Source organism: Pan troglodytes, chromosome 1, assembly GCF_028858775.2.
Source record: "Pan troglodytes isolate AG18354 chromosome 1, NHGRI_mPanTro3-v2.0_pri, whole genome shotgun sequence".
NCBI lineage: Eukaryota > Metazoa > Chordata > Mammalia > Primates > Hominidae > Pan > Pan troglodytes.
Genome location: NC_072398.2, coordinates 28,329,596 through 28,352,039, shown reverse-complemented (window position 1 = coordinate 28,352,039; position 22,444 = coordinate 28,329,596). Strand labels below are relative to the sequence as shown.

Here is a 22,444-nt window from a genome sequence, read left to right as displayed (position 1 = left end):
GTCAGGGGCTGCCCTCTGAAAGAAGCAGGACAATTGTGCTCAGTAAAAAATGGAGAAGAAGAACAGGTATCAGCTTTGGCATAATGAAGATTAGCCTGAATTTCATGTTCATTATCTCTGTTAGAAGCAAGCTGAAAGCATCTGAAAGTCATTTTTCTTTCGTAATGAAAAGAACCAAGCAGGGGCCTGGGGAATGCAGGTGTCCCCTCCCTGCAGGCGTTTGTGGCATGCCTTTCAAGGTAAAAGTTCCATGTCCTCATCTGGGGAGCTTCTGACATGCGTATATTTTTAGGGGACTCCAGCAAGAGTCTTGGATGGATTTGCCTTGATTAGGAAAAGCTCCAGTGATTAAAACAGGAGGTTAGGCATCAGGAGTGGATGGAGTAGGAATACATTCACATTTCTGAAGAATTTGCCAACAGAACTCCTTTACTTAAGGAGATTTCCTTCTACATTTGCTTTTTTGATTACACCTGAGTCATTTGTAATATTTTTTCCAGAGGGGCTTTTAGGGGTTGGGCAAGAGGGAGTGAAAGATGGCGCAGCCAAGGACTACAGGACTTTTGCCTCTTTCTCATCAAGGAGAAGGAGGAGATGCTTCTGCGAGGTTCCTTCCGCACAGCCTCACACAGCTTTCTTATCACTACACCCAGTGAGTAAGCGAGACACCCCTGGAAAGCCCGCAGCTATGGCGGCCAGCGGAAGGCGGATGAACAGGAGACCTGCAGTGAGATCTGCCTGGGCCGGTGGGTCCCCCTCTGGCTGCACATCGGGCCAGCGGACAGCCTTAAACAACACTGGTGCCTCCATCTCAGGTGCAGCTTGGGCAGAGGGAGCTTTTGAAGCTCCCCTGGGGTTTCTAGTGTGCAGCCAGTGGTGGGAACACTGGGCTAGGGTTTTCCAGGGGAGCAAAGTCGTAACTGGCAGGAGTTGCGGACGTGCCTGGAGACCAGAGTGGCCTTTAAATCATCGTGAGCTTGGCCTTAACCTCCCTGAGCATGATTTTCTGATCTTAAAGTTAACAGGTTCTACCAAGGGACTTTAAAGGCTCTTTGCAGCCCTCAAGTTGTTTAACTCCCTGGGCACTTTCTTCTCTCTCTCTCTCTTTCTCTCTGTGTATGTGTGTTCGGTAAAGGCGCTTTTTCACAAATGTCTCTCAGAACGCCCTCTCTGATAGAACCGCTGCATTGGCTTTTTCTTTTTTTTTTTTGGCGGTCAGATCACAAGGTTAGGAGATCGAGACCATCCTGGCTAACACAGTGAAACTCCATTTCTACTAAAAATACAAAAAAAAAAAAAAAAAAAAAAAAATTAAGCGGGCGTGATGGCGGTCGACTGTAGTCCCAGCTACTCGGGAGGCTGAGGCAGGAGAATGGCATGAACCCGGGAGGCGGAGCTTGCAGTGAGCCGAGATCGCACCACTACACTCCAGCCTGGGCGACAGAGCAAGACTCTGTCTCAAAAAAACAAAAACAAAACCAAAAACAAAACAAACAAAAACTCATATTGCACATGCTGTGTTCTAGCTTTTTTGTAAGTGAACTCGTTTAATCTTAACAGTTACTTAAAGTCCATTTCTCGAGATGTCCTTCACCATGCTTTTTCTAGTTTATCCCTGCCCCTGAGTGAACAAGGCTTTGTGTGAGACCTTGTTGAACTGAATTCGAGGCAAGGACTTGGCCATTGAATTGTGTTTATCAGGTCTCATCCACTTCTAAATATGTTACATTTCAGACCAAGGAGGAAGTGTGTCGTCAGAGACGGTGGTGCGCGGTATTCCCCTCGAGTGAGTGTGATACGTGAACGCACGCTTATCGATCCCTTGTAAGGAGAGGTCATTCACTTTACAATGCTACCCAAGAGACAAGCCCTTCAAATACAGATGTTGGAGTAGAGACGGCAGAGTGGAGGTAGGCAGGAGTGATCTCGGAGACCATGACCCCCCATACCTTTCTCTCGCTGTTCTCTGGAGGGCTGTGAGTCACTGCATGGACGAAGTGTGCTGAAAAGCAGTCCAGCACAGCCCAGGCTACTGCCTTTGGGAATTCAACTGGTAGCAGCCCCTCCCAGCCTCTGCTGTTGGTCATGTGGAACCACCCAGCCAAGCCCAGAGTGGGAGACTAGGATGTCTTATGTCCATCAGGCACTAAAATTCTCGTGGCCGTAACCTCCCCTGAGAGGAAACTGGTATGTGGGTGGAACACACAGACCCGCGTCAGCCTGCAGGATGTCCCAGTCAGTGAATACACTTCAGAGCAACATGGCCACATCTCAAGAGCTCTGCTTCCCTTTTTGTAGCCTGTTGCTGGTGTTTCTAAGAGTAGGTGGTCTCCAGAGAACAGAAGCCAGCTTCTAAAAAAGCCTTAGGCAGTCCAGGCTCCGTGGCTCACGCCTGTAATCCCAGCACTTTGGGAGGCCGAGCCAGTCGGATCACCTGAGGTCAGGAGTTTCAGACCAGCCTGACCACTGTGGTGAAACCCCATCTCTATTAAAAATACGAAAATTAGCTAGGCATGGTGGTGGATGCCTGTAATCCCAGCTACTTGGGAGGCTGAGGCAGGAGAATTGCTTGAACCTTGGAGGCAGAGGTTGCAGTGAGCCAAGATCGTGCCACTGCACTTCAGCCTTGGTGACAGAGTGAGACTGTCTCAAAAAAAAAAAAAAAAAAAAAAAAGCCTTAGGCTTCTGTCTTTCTCTTCTGCTAGGATTTTCCAGGTCCAAGTGTCCCAAACAACAGATGCCTCCAGGCACATTTAATATGCATTAAGGTTTACAGAAATGTGTCTCATGCAATTCCGTAGGAGCATACACCAGATATTGTGTAATGTGAGGATACTTATCCTTGAAGGATAAAGCACACTGGGTCTCCACACAGTGCCGTTCAAACATGGGGTCATGAGAAAGCCCAGGGAGTCTGGAACCAGGGCTGTGGAAAACATTTTAGTGATTAATTTCAAGAAGCTTTTCAGATAGTTAATTTTTTTCTGATTATAAAAGATATTTTAAAAAGTAACTCATACTCTTTGCACAGCTTGAAAAACAGTATAGATTAAAGAAACACATAAAAATTCCTCATTGGGTAACAGCGCCCACCAGGGCCTCTCGGGGGGTGGGGGACAAGGGGTGGGAGAGTATTAGGACAAATACCTAATGCACGTGGGGCTTAAAACCTAGATGATGGGTTAACAGGTGCAGAAAACTACCATGGCACAGGTACATCTATGTAACAAACCTGCACATTCTGCACATGTATCCCAGAACTTAAAGTAAAATTTAAAAAAATTCTTCATCATCATACTATTAAAAGGTAGCCTGTGATAACATTTTGTTGTGTTTCCAGTATGGTTTATACAATATTGTAGAAATAGTATTAAATTCCACCATTTTCATTTAATGGCATATGGCAACCAGCTCTGTCTTTGCAAATCCTTCATTTGCGTGGTTCCAGTGGTTCCGTGTTAGTCCATCCTGTGACTCTGCAATAACTTGTTTAGCCATTCCCTTATGATTGAGCATTTAGGTTGTTTTCCATTTTCTCTCACATAAATAATGAGCAGCTTTGTAAAATGGTGGGTATCTACATTTCCAAAAGTATTCTTAGGAAATGCTAATGCAGCATTTTAAAGGCTCTCTGTATATATTGCCAAATTGCTTTCCAGAAACCTTATACCAATTTATATTCCCTCAAGGTGAGCATAAGCGTGCCCTTTTCATTGTGCTCTTGCTGGCATTGCTAATTTTTACTAATTTAGTAAGTGAAAAGTAATGTCCTATGTAAGTTGGTAATTCTTAGTGTATGGCATCCTGTCTTAGTCCCCAAATTCTAAAATATTCATATTTGCAGCAAATGTTTGAGGGTTTCCTAGTGCTAGTCTCTGAGATAGATGCTAAGATTACAGAGATGACCTCACTGTGTCTGCCTGCAAGGGTCTCAGGGCCAAGTGGGATCAAGGCTACAGTAGGTAGAGGGCTGCAGCTGAAGTCAGGACATCAGACTTGAAGGATCCCAGTGAGAAAGAGGCACTCTGGGCAGGGTGTGTGTGTGTGTGTGTGTGTGTGTGTGTGTGTTTGGGGGCAGTGGATGCTGAAGACTTGCTTGATATGAACTGGATCCAATTGCGGGAACCATGGCATGGTCTTTCTTTATAAGAAGAGTGATTAAATTTCGAAATATGACATTAAGGAATATTCATTAGCTTGTATGTCTTAAGAATAGAAAAAATAACTTTCGGTTTGAGATCATTTAACTCTGGTATAATGGGAAATATATATTTGGGCTTCGTCTCTGGTTCCTGGCACGAGCTCCTAAGCCCTTGGAATTTCCCGAGTGATGGGGTAAGAGGAGTTTCTTTTGTCATTCATAGCAAGCCCCTTTCAATCATACCTGACTTTATGCTAGTGAGATGACTCTTGGGGAAAGAGGGGTGTCCCTAGACAGCTTTGGTATGGGAGCTGGTTCTCAGAAAGCCTAAGCCATGATTAGAGGGTTGGGACTTTCAGCCCCACCCAGCCCTGATCTCAGGGGAAGGGAGAGGGGCTGGAGGTTGAGTTCAGTCACCAATGGCCAATGATTTTATCAATCATTTACATGAAATGAAACCCCCAAAAAACCCCTGAAAGATGGGGTTTGGAGAGCTTCTGAGTTGGAGAACACATTGAAGTTCTGGGAGGGTGGTGCACCCGGAGAGGGCATGATAACTCGGAGAGCCTCCATCCCCATCCCTTGTCCTAGACAGCATTTCCATTGGGCTGTTCCTGAGTTGCGTCCTTTATAATAAGTCAGGAACAACAGTAAAGCCTTTTTTGAGTTCTGGGAGTCATTCTAGAAACTTGTCAAACCTTAGGAGGGGATTGTGGGAACCCTCAATTTATAGCCAGTTGGTGAGAAGCATGGGTGGCCTGGACTTGGCTGGCATCTGGGATGGGGGGCAGTCTTGTAGGACTGAGCCCTTACCTAAGGGATCTCTACTTGCTTCTAGTAGTGAGTGTCAGAATTGAGTTGAATTGTTGGACACCCAATTGGTGTCAGAGAATTGCAGAAATGGTGTTGGAAAAGACATCATGTATTTGATGTCACAGAGAATCTAATGAACTATCTAGACAAAAATTATTTTTAAGATGTGCTGTTGGGATTATACCTCTTATAAAAAATAAAGCAAAAAAGGCAAAAGAAAAAAATTAAGATTATGAAAAACAAATAATGTTTAAATCTTGATGAGGAGCCTTCCAGATTTATTGCTATAAATGTATACACATAGCTATGTATAGATTTTTTATGTAAATGGAATCATCCTCTATTATATATAAACACACACACACACACACACACATATAAAATGTGCCTCGTGTTTTTTTCACTAAGCAACACCTTGAAAACTGTTCAGTGTTAATAGATATAGACTCACATCCTCTTTTTTTTTCTTCAGACAGGGTCTCACCCTGTCGCCCATGCTAGAGTGCAGTGACATGATCTTGGCTCACTGCAACCTCTGCCTCCCGGGCTGAAGCCATCCTCCTGCCTCAAGTCTCCTGCGTAGCTAGGACCACAGGCACACACTGCCACACCTGGCTAATTTTTGTAATTTTGGTAGATACGAGGTTATATCATGTTGTCTAGACTGGGCACACCCTTTTTTAATACCCGAATAATGATTATTGCACATATGTCCCATGTATATTTAGCCAGTCTCCAGTAGGTGACTTTGAGCTTTCTATAATCATGTAGAGTCATTGATACCAAGTCAGAAAAATTGCTATGGATTTAGAAACAGAATAGTCTTATTTACTTATTCCCTCGACTTATCACAAAATAGTTTAAAGTTGTTTCTAACAATTGTGCGTACAACACAATATTATAAACACATGCATAGAAAACCAGGAGCAGCGAAAGGGAGGCGCCAGTCCTGCGACGGAGATTAAGCAGATGAAGGGGCCAGGATGGCGGTGGCAGGAGGCTCAAGGAACAGAATCCCAAAGGCTTGGTGGCCTGGATCTAATTTGAACTGCTGCTCTGATCTGTGCTCTTACAAGTGATGTCTTTCATAGCCCATTGCCATGGCAGGCCATGCAGGCTCTTTCCACCTCACTCTCAGCGGTCTTATACTTCTGTGGTCAGCTGGTATTTAAGAACTCACCTTGGCCTCCATTCTCACCTGACTGTGCACTCTCTCTGGCTATACATAGAGAGATGGACTATATAGGTAGAGATATATATTCTCCACATCTGTATCTACTTCCTCTGTCTGTGTGGATATAGCCATGCACCTGTGTGTCTATATAGACCCGTGTGTGTGCGTGTGTGTGTGTGTGTGTGTACACACATTCGTATGCATCTACGGAGAGAGAGACAGGAAAAAAGGGAGGGAGACTCTCCATTAGTAGTCAACTTTTAAGTTTCATACATCCAATTTTTTTGCTTGGCAAATGCCTACATGGATCTATGAAGGTTTCAAACAGGCAAACACCCTCAGTTGTGTGTTCCACAACACCCACCCGCCCCACCCTTATTTCACTTCTCTCTCTGGGTGCTGCTTGTGATGGAAAACCCTCTAGTCCTAATTTAGTATTTACAAGATGTGCACACGTTCATTCATAGCAAATCCTCAAGATTATTTCCTCAGAGCTGAACCCTTATGTATAGTACTCCCCTTTCTCCTTGCCTTTTCCTCTTCCTTACCTTGCTTCTTTCATCTTGAAAACTCCATAGTTTTATCCCATCACTCTAAGTAAATGTCATTGGGGCCTGGATTTCGGCAGACTGCGGAAAGGTTGATTACCAGCAGGGGGCGCACTAAGCGTCTCGAGCTGATTTTGTGTTTAGGGAAGACCCCGGAATCTTTTTCTCTACCTATTTACTTATTTATTTTTATCTTTCCAACTTTTATTTTATGTGCAGGGGTACAGGTGCAGGTTTTTTATTAGGTAAATTGTGTGTTGCTGAGGGTTTGGTGTACAGATTATTTTGTCAGGCAGGTAATAAGCATAGTACCCTGTAGTGTTTCAATTCTCACCCTCTTCCTACTCTCCACCCTCAAGTAGGCCCCCGTGTCTGTTGTTCCTTTCTTTGTATCCATGTGTATTCAACATTTAGCCTCTACTTATACATTAGAACATGTTGTATTTGGTTTTCTGTTCCTGCAGTAATTCTTTCAGAATAATGGCCTCCAGCTCTATCTATGTTGCTGCAAAGGACATAATCTGTGTTTTTTTATGGCTGCATAGTATTCCATGGTGTATGTATACCACATTTTCTTTATCCAGTCCACTGTTGATAGGTATCTAGGTTGATTCCATGTCTTTGCTGTTGTGAACAGTGCTGTGATGAATATACACGTGCATGTGTCTTTGTGGTAGAATGATTTATATTCCTTTGGGTATATACCCAGGAGTGGGATTGCTAGGTTGAATGATGGTTCTATTTTAAGTTCTTTGAGAAATCTCCAGATCGCTTTCCATGGTGGTTGAACCAATTTACATTCCTAGCAACAGTATATAAATATTCCCTTTTCTCCACAGCCTCGCCACCTGTTATTTTTTGACTTTTTAGTGATAGCCATTCTGATTGGTGTGAGATGGTAGTTCATTGTGGTTTTGATTTGCATTTCCCTAGTGATCAGTGATATTGAGCATTTTTTCATGTGCTTGTTGGTCGCATGTATGTCTTCCTTTGAGAAGACACTGGAACTTGCTGAATAGCGTATTTCACTCTTTGTATGTCTAGTAGAATGTAATGGAAATTTTAATTTCATGCATTATTAAATTTATTTTAATAGTATATAATTTATTATTTTAAATAACTGAATTAATAATTGCATTTAAACTTAATTAGCATAGTATTTTTTTTTTTACTGCAAATAATGCTTTACACCAAAATGCTGACAATGATCAGATTAGGTTGAGAATATATATGATTATAGGTGGTGATTAATATTTTAGGAAGTAACTAGAGCTGGCATTTGGGGGTGTTGCGGACGATTCTTAGGAATCCAGACAATTTGCTCTTTTGAACGCGGCCTTGCGGTTGTCTAACAGTGAGAATAGATGACTAACTGAATTTGTCAGACTCCCTGCCTTCTGTCATAATAACGGCGCAGAATTGCCACCGTTATGTGTCTTGGAAATCTTAAATTCTTTAGCTCTCACACACAAAAAATTGAACGGAAGATACTTGGAGAGCCAGGGTCCGTTCAGCACAGGGCGGCTGGGTCGGCTTCCATTCCTGGGTCCGCAGCGCCCTCGTGTGGTATGTGCCCAGCCTTCCTGGCTGCCTCTCAGGCCAGGGTACCCATTGATCCTTACTTCCCAGTACAGTAGCTGCCTTCCTGGGTCACACCCCATCGGAGGTCACGATCTGCCAGGAGGTTAGCCACCCGCTGTGGTTGTCTTGTAGTTCTTCGCAATAAGTTACTGGCTAGGAGTGCTTGTAATAAGTCCTGAGTAGGACATGGTGATTCCATTCCTTACACATGTTGTGTACACGCAGTTATCCTCAACTGGTTGGTTGGACCGTGGCGTTTATTTCCACAAAGCAGCAGTTTCCTAAAGGATGGTTTAGAACCCAGTGCATCCATGGAGACCTCCTTACTTTAGTCTCTAGCTGTGGTCATGCCCTGTAGGAGATTTCTGAGTTTTGAAGACCCGGTTAGGTACTGGAGAACCATTTGCATTTGCTGAAGCACCACTATAGGCCCGGGAGGGGGTTGGAGGGGCTGGCTTGCCACTGAAGGAGGACCAGACATGGCCTGGTCATCAGCGGCAGAGGGAGAAAAGTTATGGGGCTAATCCCTACCCCCTGCCCTGCTCTGCCTCCTGCAGAGACTTCAGACCTCTTATGCCTCCTGCCCAAGCGAAGCAGCCAGGGGAGTAGGAATAGGTTTCTTTAGTTCCTAAGTCAAGACGATTGTTTCTCCGAATTCCTTAGACTCACAGTCTATGTTGTTGATTTATGGAGGCAGTAGTGAGGCCCCGTACCCCAATGCCTCCTACCTTGAGACCTGGACAGAGGATTGCCCTGTGAAATTCAAACCTTAAATCAGTAGGTAGCAGCAGAGACAGGCATGGTGCCTTAAAGATAAAGAATACAGATGGCCTCCCTATTCACGGAGGGGCCTGCAACCTTTATATAGCTCTACATACACCCCCTCCCGTGTGCAGATGCTTCTTGACTTACCATGGGGTTACCTCCCAATAAATGCATCATAAAGTCAAAAAGTTGTAATCTGTCTGGATATATGTATTGGTCTGTTCTCACATTGCAATAAAGAAATACCTGAGACTGGATAATTTATAAAGAAAAGAGGTTTAGGCTGGGTGCGGTGGCTTACACCCTGAAATCCCAGCAGTTTGGGAGGCTGAGTTGAGCGGATCACCTGAGGTTAGGAGTTCAAGACCAGCCTGGCCAACATGGCGAAACCCCATCTGTACTAAAAATACAAAAATTAACCGGGCATGGTGGCACTGCCTGTCATCTCAGCTACTCAGGAGGCTGAGGCATGAGAATTGCTTGAATCTGGGAGGCGGAGATTGCGGCTGCAGTGAGCCGAGATTGCGCCACTGCATTCTAGCCTGGGCAACAGAGTGAGACTCTGTCTCAAAAAAAAAAAAAAAAAAAAAAAGAAAGAAAGAAAAGCGGTTCATGGTTCTGCAGTCTGTACAGGATGCATAGCGGCTTCTGCTTCTGGGGAGGCCTCCGGAAGCTTCCAATCATGGTGGAAGGCAAAGGGGGTCCAGCTTCCTACATGGGAGAAGCGGAAGCAAGAGAGCGAAGGGGAAGTGCCAGACACTTTTAAGCAACCGGATCTCGCAAGAACTCACCCATTATCATGAGAACAGCACCAAGGTGGTGGTGCTAAACCATTCATGAAAGATCCACCCCCATGATTGAATTCTGTCCCGCCAGGTCCCACCTCCAACAGTAGGGATTACAATCCGATATGAGATTTGGTGGGGACACAGATCCAAACCATATCATGTTATACGTGTATATGTAATATTGAAGGAGTTAAGATCACATGAACCCAAAATATGCCGCTCCAGCATATTGACTTTTTTGAGTTAAGGACACTTGAAAAACAGAGGTGCAAGAAGATCACTCTGCCCTTCCGTTTCTTAAAAGCAGGAGATGAAATTCCTGTGTAAAAGATGTCTCCCAATACCAGAAGGAAAGTGTCATGCTTATCATCAAGGACAGAAAGTTGAGGCTGAGGGAAATCTGTACAAACCCTGTCAAGCCAATCCTCATCTTCCCTGTCCCTCTCTACCTAGTTAAGTACCCTAGTCCTGCCACATCTTTGCCCAATTCTGCATATAATGTAAGTGTTCAACTCTAATTGCATCTTCATTTTGTCATGAAGGTTCCAGTGCCACATAAAAGTTATATTAAATAAATATGTATGCATTTCTCCTGTTGATCTATCTTATGTCAATTTAATTACTAGGCCCAGCCAAAAAACCCTAAGAGGGTAGAGGTGATATTTTGCCTCCCTACAATATAATCCATATAACCACCTTATATGTGTATATGTATGTGTGTGTGTATAAAAACAAATCATATTATATATATAATACAATCTCTATATTCCTCATATATGTTTCTGTATATGTGTGTGTGCACATATAAACATATATGGTTAAAAGCTGGGTAGTTCAAAGTCCTACCTTCAGAATCAGTAAGATTTCAAACCCAGCTGCTTTACATCCTCCAGTGTGACCTTGAGACAATTTTGTATCTCTCTAGTCCTCCATTTCTTTGGGTAAAATGGGGCTCATGATAGCGCCTCCCTCAAAGTTGTGAGGATTGAGTTCATCCCTGAGGCAAGTGTTGGTGGTTCCCACGTTCAAGGGTGGGAAGGCAAGGCACAGTCAGTGGCAGTGGGATCAGGACCCCATTAGCAGGCTGCCTGTCTGTGAAGGTGGCAGCAATGAATGTGTGAATCATGACTGCCTTCTCTTGGGTGATGTCCCCACTCTTCAAAGAACCTTCAGATTGTAACTTGGGTTCCACTGCAGCTTAGCTACAAGGGAAGTGTGGGTTTGTCTTGCAAGTTACACATTTCTCATTGTATATCTACACATTGACTTTCCTGTTAATTTATGATTCTCATGGCAAACTGCACTCTATAGAAGATCTGTCATCCCTGCGATGATGGAATCAGGGTTTTGAGACTGGGAGTCAAGAGGTGGACCTGAACTTGCCAGCATGCTGCCTCCCTTTGAGTCCTCTGGGAGATATTTCTTGGTGTCACCTTGTGCTGCTTTCTTCTGCTATAATAGTTTCATACTTAATATGAGCCAAAGAATAAACAGACTCAAAGGCTAATGAAGCCACCATTTAAAAGATAACTTTCTCTTTTCTCTTAGGATACCTGGGATGAACTCCTAATTGGTAGTGTAGAAGTGAAAAAGGTAATGGCATGCCCCAGGTAAGGAGCCTAGCTAGACCCCAGGACTGTGGTGTGGCCCATTCATTGGTTCCTAAGCATCACCTAACCCTTGGTTACTGCATAACAGGTGTATTTTGACAACGGTGGACCCAGACACTGGAGTCATAGACAGGAAACAGCCACTGGACACCCTGAAGAGGTAGAATACCACCACAGCCAGTGTATTTTAAATATCATCTCCACCCCAGAACTACCTATGGGTTTAGGTGCTATGTCTGCTTTAGGGAAGATATGACCTTTCTCTCCGGAGAAACTTCCAGTCTACCTTCTGACTGATTCGTGTCTATTGGTTAATGAGAGCACTGTTGCTTCCTCTCTTTTTCTGGATGGATCCTCTAGTGCTTTGGATAAACTTTTTTCTTTTTTTGAGAGGAGCCTCACTCTGTCCCCCAGGCTGGAGTGCAGTGGCATGATCTTAGCTCACTGCAACCTCCACTTTCTGGGTTCAAGTGATTCTCCTGCCTCAGCCTCCTGAGTAGCTGGGACTACAGGTGTGTGCCACCATGCCTGGGTGATTATTGTATTTTTAGCAGAGACAGGGTTTCACCATGTTGGCCAGGCTGGTCTCAAACTCCTTGCCTCAGTGATTCGCCTGCCTCCCAACATGCTGGGATTACAGGCATGAGCCACCATGCCTAGCTTTGATAAACTTTTAATTCTATAATACTACATTTTGAAATTTTAATATCTCTCATATCAATTTTTAATAATATTTATATATGTCTTTCCAAATGTAGGCCTCAAACACTTTATTTAATCATGTTTATTGCAACTCAAATTCCTTTATTAGAATCAATATCAAGGAATATGAGAATAATTGAAACTGCATAATGAAATATTGGAAAAAAAATGAATGTAATGAGTTGTCAGAGCTTTTTTACCAAGGAGCTTCTTTTATGCTGAGGATTTCTCTTTTGTTTTGTTATTTAAAGAAGTTTGGCTGACTTTAGTTCCCAACGAAGATAGTGATTTAGGCTTAACATTCTTTGGAGCTGTATTCTATTTTGTTTCTCTTTCCTCTGTTTTGTGGATTGTTTCCAATGGGTTTAGCTTAGAAAAGACGTTATTTCATGATGCCTTCAGATTTACAATTCTATTTTGTTTTTGATTTTTAAGATGTAGTGATAATTATTTAAGATGCTGTGAAAGTTATTTTTTTCTTTAGACAGGACACTGGAAAAAGACTAACTTCTGCAGTAGTCCAGACCCATCTGCCAACTTCATGTCTGTCTGAATTTTTGTTCACCAGTGAACCCCAGCTTTGGGCTCATAAACCTGGAGGGGGTTGAAAGCATGGTGCTTAAATGCACTAAACAGAAGATTTGTAGAGTTCAGGGCCATTCCATTTTGAGTTTTAGGGGCATTTGTTTCAATGAGTTGTGAAGTTGAAGGTACCCATATAGACAAAGTATTTATTTTATACTTACACATAAGTTTTTTTCTTTTTGGACTTAAACTGAAGCCATGGAGAAATTGTGTAGACTTTCAGGATACTTCTAGAAAAACTAGAATTATTTGCAGTTTGACTAATTGTCCACAGACTTCTCTCGCAACATTTTATAAAATTCTTGCTGTGTATTTATAAATAACTTGGAAGGCAAACTTGAGTTCTATTGAGAATACTTCGATTATTATTTCCTTTTTGTGTCTGATGATTGAATTTTTGCTTGTTTCAGCTACCGCCTGTGTGATCCTTCTGAGAGGGAATTATACAAGCTGTCTCCGCTTTTTGGGATCTATTATTCAGTGGAAAAAATTGGAAGCCTGAGAGTTGGCGACCCTGTGTATCGGATGGTGTAGTGATGAGTGATGGATCCACTAGGGTGATATGGTAAAGGGTCAGCTTTGCTTCTGAATACGCTGTCTTGAAGCCATTGCTGCATTTTCTTGTGTTAATTTTTTTTTTATGTTATGCTGCTTTAATTCTTGAGAGAATGAACAGTTTTGTATTCTGATCTTTGGAGTTGGAAAATGCCCTTAATTTCTGTTCCCTGCAGTAATTTGTGTACTCCTACCTCAGCCTTCTCCACCCCTATTTCCCATTTAATGGTAAAATGCTGATGGAAGAGGCTCAGCAGAAAGACAGGTATATGTTCACAGCTCATTACAGAATATCATTAAGGAATAGGGAAATGAAGGTGATTGATTCTCAGAGTTATGTACATTCTCAGAGTTAAGTATTTATTTTTTCTGTCTCAGATAGAAGGGGAAATGTTTAAATTATTCAACATCAGCTTGGGAAATGTTTAAATTGAATGTCTTTTATCAAATGTATTTTTAAAGTATAATTGAAGTTTGAAAAAAAATCAGTGCATCATGGTGACTGGGTCCTGAATCATGAGTTAGAAAATAATGTTCTCACATTGATTTCATTGTGACCAATACAGCCCTCATTCCTGGAGGCAAAAGCCTAACTCCCAAATTAAAGGAATGAGAAAGTTGGACAGAGGACCTCAAATTGGAGATTTTAAGCAAGTTTTCTCATAAAATCCATGACCCAGTTCTTTAAGTTACCTCATCTCCAAAACTCTTGACCATCCTTCTCTCTGATTCTGGCCTGAGCTTCTCACGTGTGTTACTTGCCTTTGTAGTCTTGACACCCACAACCTGACCCTCCTTAAGGACAGTGTAACATAGTGGCTTAGAAGGTGTAGATCTAGCATTAGATAGACTTGGGTTTGTAATCCAAGCATCTTCCTAACTTGGTTGAGGTGTTTAACTTCTCCTTGAGTCTCAGTACCCTTATCTGCAAAGTGGGAATAATAGTACTTACCAAAACAAGCAACAAAAGTTATCTTGAGTATTAATTCATATAAAGTTGCATTGCAACACAAATAAAGTGCTCAGTAAATATTAGTTATGTTTTTTATTGCCATCATTCCATCATGATCCAGTCTTAGGTTCCATAGTGGGTATAAAGATGACACAGGCTTTGCCTTTGAGGTGGGCAAAAAGGAGCTATACTTCTATTGATGACTGTTATGACTAGGTATTTGCATAACCATAACCATATTTCATAACATATTTCATCCGTTCTGAGATCCTATTCTAACATCTCTGATATCAGTCAGCTTCTTATAACATTCAGGATGCCTTTTGAAAAATATCAGTGATGCATAAAATTATCTGTGATGCATAAAATAATGGTGCATCTTACAATTGGTATATCTTGGATTTGATGAAATACAATAAGTATTAATACTAGAGGGGAAACTGTGAAGCTCCTAAGTGCCTGGCATTTCTAAAAGCCCCATTTGGGGAGAGTGGACCCAAGCCTGAGCCATCTAGCTTGAGTGAAACTGATCCTGTGTCCTGCTGTTCCAGTCATGATTGACTGGACCTGGATCATTGTGTGAGCCAAGGGCTTTCATGTGTTCTCTGCATCTGAGGGAGCCCAATGGCTGTGAGATACCATAACGATTGAGGGTTTTCCATATCACTCTGTCACAAACTCATCCAATCAGATCCTGTTTTGCAGTGGATGGAGGCAACAAACATCTGTGGTTCACTCAGCCTCAATTTCCAATTGTCTCTGCTGCCCAGAAGGCCTTGTGTAATCTTTATCTGTGAGAGGATCTCTGTGAGATAGATATGATAACAGGCACTTTATGGATGAGAAACAAAGGCTTAGATAGGTCAGCTGATGTAGGGCCTGGGAGCTGATGTGAGTTAGAGCTAATGGGCCATGCTTTCTGCACAGCACTGCACCATACATTTATATGTGTAACCTCAATAAGTGACTGTTTTGTGGGAGTTTGAATTATTTATGAACAGTAGGATAAACAACCAAATAACCAGAGATTCTTATTATTTATTCAGGCTTCAGCAACCAGGAGGGATTGACTGAGATCTTAACAACAGCAGCAACGATACATCAGCAAATCCTTATTATCCACCCTTCAACTATCTTTACCCTGGAAAACAATCTCGATTTTTGACTTTTCAAAGTTGTGTATGCTCCAGGTTAATGCAAGGAAAGTATTAGAGGTGGGAATATGAAAGTATATATATAAATTTTAGGTACTGAAGGCTTTAAAAATAATTAAGATAATCAAAAATGCTATTTTGAATGTTATCATGGCTATTACACTTTTACTTCCTGACTTTAATATTGATGAATAAAGCAAGTTTAATGAATCAACTAAAAAGCTGCAAAAATGTTTTTAAAATGTGTGCCTTTTATTACCTATCAGTCTATGTTTTGGGAGAAATGGGAAGCAACAGATCACTGTGTCCTGATGTGCAGGATGCATGTTACCACACTCACAAATGCCTAATATTGGTCTTTACGTGGCCATTGAGTCCTGTTGACTTTCCACTCATGTGCTTTTTACTCTAGCATTATGGAATCTGGGCTGTACTTGAGTATGGAAATTCTCTTATAGACTTAGTTTTAGTACTCTATTACACCTTTACTAAGCCACATAAAAGTAATCTGTTTGTGTGTAACTGCCAGATATACCACCTGGAATTCCAAGTAAGATAAAGAAGAGGATGACATTTAAAAGAGAATGGAATTTTGAGAGTAGGAATGCAAGGAAGACAGCGTGAACATATTTTTTTCAGTGCAAATAATTTTTTTGTAACAAAGAAACGAACAACTTTGGTATGATCTTAAGCAAAAATACTCACTGAAATAGTATGTGGATGAATTCACCTACTTACAATTTTATGGTTTCTTTGTAAATAATAAATGTGAATCTCAATCCTGCTTTATCTTTGGTATTTATGAGTCTTCTTCCTGGGTTTTTCTCTGTATATTAGAATTTGAGTCACTGCAATTTATTTTTCCTTACCCTTTCTGATTGCCTCCAGAGATACAATCTGACTCCACAAACACTGGCTTCTGTCATTGGCAGGGGGCGAGGGCGTTGTGAGCTGCAGGCACACAGGTGGCCTGTCTGTGGCAGGATGGCCAGTGTCCGCAAGGGGCCTTCCTAGTGGTCAGTGAGGAGTGGCTGTTCCCTCCTCCTCCATTTTCCTTTGCTGGGTTCTGGGACTGAAATTCACCACCATTCCCCACACCCTGTGAGGTAAAAGTGGTAAGTGAGCTGTAGGCCTGGGTAAATTCTGGAAGTGATGAAATTGAAAAATCAGAACTTCAAAGTCAGCCATTAAAATAGGGAAGCCATTTTTTCCTCTTAAATTTTCAAAGAGGAATTCAGGAGGGAGATAAACAGAAACGCACATTTGGTGCCCCGGAGCTGCCTTTCCGAGGAGGATCAAGTCGTGCCTCCTGCTGATCTGTGTCCTTTACAGACAAGGTGTGACCTGGGGTTGGAAGAGAAGAGAATAGAGCAGAAAAACAGGACAGATAAGTGTTCAGGCCAATAAAGACAGAGCCTCCCTGAGCACTGAACTGCTCTGCAGTGAGTTGCCAGCTGGAGGAAGAGTGTTGTTCTTTTCTCTTGGCGAACTCCCGCTTCTCTCATCCATGCACCCTTGCCCTGCATGGGCAATTCTGGCTGAGTCTTGAAATGTACACTCCTGGCTCAGGGGACCATGGCTGAGCTGGGGATGACACAGACTCTCCTTGACCAAACTTCGGTCTCTTCTGAGCCCTTTTCTTCATGAGGCCTTGACCTTGCCACCCTACTCCCTGCAGAGCCCAGTTTAGCAAGAATCCTGCTTAGTCAGTTTCCAGAGTATTCTCCCATCCTTAATATCTGATCACCCTTGATGTCTGCTCAGATTCCTCAGATGTCACCCTCAGTGTGTAAGTCCTTGCCTTGTTCAGTAGAATCCTGTTAAGTGGGTTTATCAAGAATCCTCTACACTTGATGTCTCCACTTAGTGATTTTCCATTCACTGACCCCGAGGAACTTCGCTTCTTGGCTATGAATCCTGAGCTGTCTTTGCTGTAATACAGAGTTGAGCCTAATCTCTTTCCCCTATTGTGATGCCCCTGTTAAGTAGCCTTGAATAGTCTTCCTTACCTTTTTAACAAGCGTCTGAGGGAATTTTTTTCCTTTAATAGCTTGGTACATCAAGCAGGAGCCTGACTCCTAAACCACGCTGTTCGGGGGTATGCTGACATTGTTGTCTGGAATATAACCTGATTTGGAAGTGACAAGTGACTGAGGTGAGTGCCTGCAGGACCAAGTGACTTTCCCTCCCGCCGGAAGCAGCCTGGGGACCTTGTGCAGTGTTAAACTGAGCCAAGGCCCTTGCCAATGCAGCTCCAGCTCGAGGCTCCCCGCCGGTAGGAGTCTAGCGTCCCCGAGCCGTGTAGAAGGCACTCTCAGACGCCCATTGCCGCTCCCAGGGGCCGCCAGGAGAACTCTGGCCTTGGCTCGCCGGTGCGGAGGGCCTGGTAGCATCCTCCTTCATCAGACCCCCACTCTCTGGAAGCTCCTAGCCCCTGGGCAGACTGAGGGGAGGGCGGCGGCAGCAGAGAGCTGGACACTGCACAGGCCAGGCAGGGCCTACCAGCTCTCCACTATTCCCAGGAGAGGCTGCTGCCAGCTGTCTGATTTTTAATTTCAAAATCACGCTTTGTCCTGCAAATGTTGTATATTGTTTATTTTAGGTCAAATAACCCCATAAATACGTAAGTAAATAAATTGGTCACTTGCAGCGATCGTGGGGTGGGGGAGGGCACAGCGCCCTGCAGCGCAGGCGACGGAAGGTTGCAGAGGCAGTGGGGCGCCGACCACGTGGAAGCTGAGCCACCACCTCCCACTCCCCGCGCCGCCCCCCAGAAGGACGCACTGCTCTGATTGGCCCGGAAGGGTTCAGGAGCTGCCCACCCTTTGGGCTCGGGGCCAAAGGCCGCACCTTCCCCTAGCGGCCCCGGGCGACCAGCGCGCTCCGGCCTTGCCGCCGCCACCTCGCGGAGAAGCCAGCCATGGGCGCCGCCGGCTCCTCCTCGCTGGCGCGCTTTGTCCTCCTCGCGCAATCCCGGCCCGGGTGGCTCGGGGTCGCCGCGCTGGGCCTGACCGCGGCGGCGCTGGGGGCTGTCGCCTGGCGCCGCGCATGGCCCACGCGGCGCCGGCGGCTGCTGCAGCAGGTGGGCACCGTGGCGCAGCTCTGGATCTACCCTGTGAAATCCTGCAAGGGGGTGCCGGTGAGCGAGGCGGAGTGCACGGCCATGGGGCTGCGCAGCGGCAACCTGCGGGACAGGTACGGCCAAGCGCGGGCGCGGGGCAGCGCTGATCCGGCTCGGGGCAAGGTGGTGAGAAGGGAGGAGCGCAGGGGAGGTCTGCAGAGTCGGCTAATAGGTCCTTCCTCCTATTACAAAGAAACTGGGAGTTGGGTGAGACAAGGCCAAAGAGAAAAAGGAACCCTCACCCCCCAGCATCAGACCCCAGGGCTCTGGGACTCTGAGCGCGTGGACCCGTTTTCCCGGGGTGGGCGGATCTCCACCTCCCACTGGCTCTTTGGCGTCATGTGCTCCTGCTGAGGTGTGGTATCGCTCCCAGGTGTCTGCCAGTGAGCAAACTTCTTAATCTCCATTTAGTGGAGGCGGCTAGCTTAAAGAGGTTCGTTCCCAGTCGCTTTATTTTGAGTGACTTTCTTGAGATCTTGGAGAAAGCTGGAACTGTGGAGTCCAGCCCTCCAAGAGCGCACCAAGGCTGAGCTCATAATAGTAATGACAGCAGTTCAACGAATACCTTCGGGCGCGGTGGCTCACGCTTGTAATCCCAGCACTTTGGGAGGCCGAGGCGGGTCCATCACCTGAGGTCAGGAGTTCGAGACCAGCCTGACCAACATGGTGAAACCACGTCTCTACTAAAAATAAACAAACAAACAAAAAAACAAAAATTAGCCGGGCGTAGTGGCGCGCACCTGTAATCCCAGCTACTCAGGAGGCTGAGGCAGGAGAATAGCTTGAACCCGAGAGGTGGAAGTTGCAGTGAGCCGAGATTGTGCCACTGCACTCCAGCCTGGGCAACAGAGCGAGACTCCAAATCAAAAAAAAAAAAAAAAAAAAAAGGGTTGTGGGGGCATTGCAGATGCTATTTTCCCCAATTCTCTCCAATGCTCTCAAGCACTCTTGTGGATAAAGAAGCTGAATTCAGAGCCACACAGCAGCAGAACCAGGACTCTTATTTTCTTTAGCACACTGGGGCTTTGTAAAGAGCGATTTTGTTAATGTCCTGTCTGGGTTCTGAGAGCTGCGTGGATTCCTGGGGTTCAGCGAAGGCTGCAAAACTCGGGAGCCGGCAGCTTTGTCCTCTTTAGGGTCTGGCTTCAGGCCAGCCTCGGGTCTTATTGTGAGGCTGCACTTGAAACTCCTTTCCAGAGCAGCCCTCGCAGTTCAGCAAGTAACACAGGACTAATGGGAGCTGTAACCTTTCTCCTACCAGCTCTCCAGACAGAGGGCAATTCATGACATAGTTGAAAGGTGAGTGATGCATGCATCTTTGCTTCAGGAAGGAAGCCAAGAATCCTAAATATTCCATGTTTTGGGCCAGGCGCGGTGGCTCACTTCTGTAATCCCAGCACTCTGGGAGGCCGAGGCGGGTGGATCACAAGGTCAGGAGATTGAGACCATCCTGGCTAACAGGGTGAAACCCCTTCTCTACTAAAAAATACAAAAAATTAGCCGGGCTTGGTGGTGGGCGCCTGTAGTCCCAGCTACTCGGGAGACTGAGGCAGGAGAATGGCGTGAACCCGGGAGGTGGAGCTTGCAGAGCTCCACTGTGGCAGAGATCTCACCACTGCACTCCAGTCTGAGCGACAGAGTGAGACTGAGTCTCAAAAAAAAAAAAAAAAAAAAAAAAATCCATGTTTCGTATAGTAGGCTCTGAAAAGTGGTAGAGTTTTTGTAGGCCCCAGAGGCAAAGGGCACGGGAATTTTACTACTTAGATTCAAAAAGCAGTTTTTGAGCTCATATTACAATAGATGACAAGAAGAGCTGGCCTTTGTACCAGACACTATGATAAATTCTTTATTTTCGTTCATCACACACTCCCAGAAAGTGTGATCAAAAGAAGCCAACACTGGCTTACAGTCCTAGGTGACAACCGACTAAACAGAGGTTGTGACACGTGCCAGGGTGCCAGCATAGAGGATGTGACACGTGCCAGGGTGCCAGCATAGAGGATGCATTGCTGGAAGCTGGCTGGGGCCGTCAGGGACAACTTCAGAGAGAAAGTAACAGCTTGAGCTGAAAACTGGAAAATGGTTCAGAACTTGCTGGGCAAGTAAATTGGGAGAAGAACTTTCTAGAGAGGGAATAAGCTGGGCAAAGACACTCGGCTTGTGAGGATGGGGTATGCTGGGGGAAAGGCTGGCATAGTCAATGCCAGGGGGGTCCAATCTTTTGGCTTCCCTGGGCCACATCGGAAGAAGAATTGTCTTGGGCCACACATAAAATACACTAACACTAACAATAGCTGATGAGCAAAAACAAAAACAAAAACAAAAAAAATCTCATAATGTTTTAAGAAAGTTTATGAATTTGTGTTGGGCCTCATTCAAAGCTGTCCTGGGCCACGGGTTGGACAAGCTTACTCTAAGGTATTTACCAAAAGGAACTGGGACATAAATAGGATGAATGTTCTTTGCAGCATTGAGTGTTGAATGTTCATTATGATGTTATTCACAGTAGCCAAAAGGTGGAAACAACTAAGTGTCCATTGATGGATGAGTGGATAAGCAAAATGTGGTATATACACACAATGGAATATTATTCAGCCATGAAAAGGAATGAAGTTCTGATATGTGCTACAACATGGATGGCCCTGGAAAACATAATACTAATTGAAATAAGCTAGACACAAAAGGACAAATATTGCATAATTCCAATTATATGAAATGTCTAGTGGATAAATTTATAGAGACAAAGTGGATTAGATGTTACTGGGGGCTGGGGGAAGGGGAAAACGAGGAGTTATTGCTTAATTGGTACAGAGTTTCTGTTTGGGGTGATGAAAAGGTTTTGCAAATAGTGGTGATGGTTGCACAACACTGTGAATGTACTTTACTGCCACTGAATTGCACACTTCAAAATGGTTAAAATCACATTTAAAAAATTCCATTCTCTGTTGATGGACACTCGGGCTGTTACTACTTTTTCAGCATTTTGATTAAAGCTGCAATAAACATTGATACACAAATGTCTGTTTGAGTTCCTGTTTTCAGTTCTTTGGGGTCTATACGTAGGAGTGTGCTAGGTATTTTATGTTTTATATATATTTTACTGCAATTAAAAAATAAATATATAAAAGACTGGCCTGTGTGAAGACCTCGGGAGGTAAGAATGGCTGGAGCAACAGCTGGATCATGAAGGGCTGGGCACGCCCTTGTTTAGGAGTTGGTTTTATCCTGAAAGCAGGAACCATGGAGGGATTTTGAATGAGGGGGTCATAAAGTTAGATTTGCATTTTAGAACGATGTAAACTGCCATTACCAGGAAGAATATTAGAGAGAATATTCACCTGCTAGTCCCAAGGATTTGGGGCAGGGCAGGCCTCTGTCTGTGCAGAAACAAAGTCTGGTAAAAGGGCAGTTACGGAAAGGGCTTATACTAAGCATATTTTTCTAGTGTAGCTGAACAACTCAACCATGATAACCTGCTGGAAGTGATGCAAGAAATATCTTGAATGACCTAAAGTACTGGCCATATTTTTTTCTTATGTCTGGAAATCTCAAAAGCACATGCTCACTTCTATAATTGTAATCATTTGATCAGTGTGTACTGTAAGGATTGAAATGCCAATATGTTTTGCTTCCTTGGTAGCTGAGAGATAACCTGCAAAAACGTGTTGTTCTTGTTCTGGAAATGGCTCTTTCTATTACCTTTATTTCTCCAGTTATCTTTTTTTCTAGGAAGTACCTGTAGGCCAGGAATACTGGGCCAGAAAAAAAAAAAATACTGTCTAGTTTAGCAAATTGCAGAATGGACAGCACTGAATATTGGAACATAAAAATTTTTAAAATGTGGGAGGCTGGAACTGGCAGAGTATATGTGGCACTGTGTGTTGCTCAGCTGAACTCCATGCCCTGTGAACAATATAAGCAGCAGTCCTGCTATTTCCACTGACAAGAGCCCGTT

At 44.1% G+C, this 22,444-nt stretch overlaps 2 protein-coding genes across 12 annotated transcripts in view; both read left to right on the top strand.

Moving 5' to 3' along the window:
• The window catches only part of MTARC2 (mitochondrial amidoxime reducing component 2), a 36,560-nt gene extending 20,403 nt beyond the window's left edge, over positions 1–16,157 (top strand). For 2 of the 3 annotated variants that reach the window (XM_009441516.4, XM_009441518.5), the window contains exons 5-8: positions 11,359–11,420; positions 11,509–11,580; positions 13,118–13,272; positions 15,261–16,157. In XM_009441516.4, coding sequence (XP_009439791.2) covers positions 11,359–11,420; positions 11,509–11,580; positions 13,118–13,241 — 258 coding nt within the window. In that variant the 3' untranslated portion in view covers positions 13,242–13,272; positions 15,261–16,157. Of the gene's footprint in view, positions 1–11,358; positions 11,421–11,508; positions 11,581–13,117; positions 13,280–15,260 lie in introns of all 3 variants that reach the window. The other variant, XM_009441517.4, reaches the window with a different exon arrangement.
• Positions 16,158–17,560: 1,403 nt separating this feature from the next.
• Positions 17,561–22,444, top strand: part of MTARC1 (mitochondrial amidoxime reducing component 1) — a 28,189-nt gene continuing 23,305 nt past the window's right edge. For 2 of the 9 annotated variants that reach the window (XR_001712693.3, XR_008537344.1), the window contains exon 1: positions 17,561–18,563. Coding sequence is in view for 3 of the 9 variants with exons in the window: in XM_009441521.5 (XP_009439796.2) it covers positions 18,289–18,563 (275 nt within the window). In the remaining 6 variants the exon portion in view is untranslated. The remainder of the gene's footprint in view (positions 18,564–22,444) is intronic. The other 7 variants (XR_008537345.1, XR_677754.4, XR_001712691.3 and 4 more) reach the window with 5 other exon arrangements.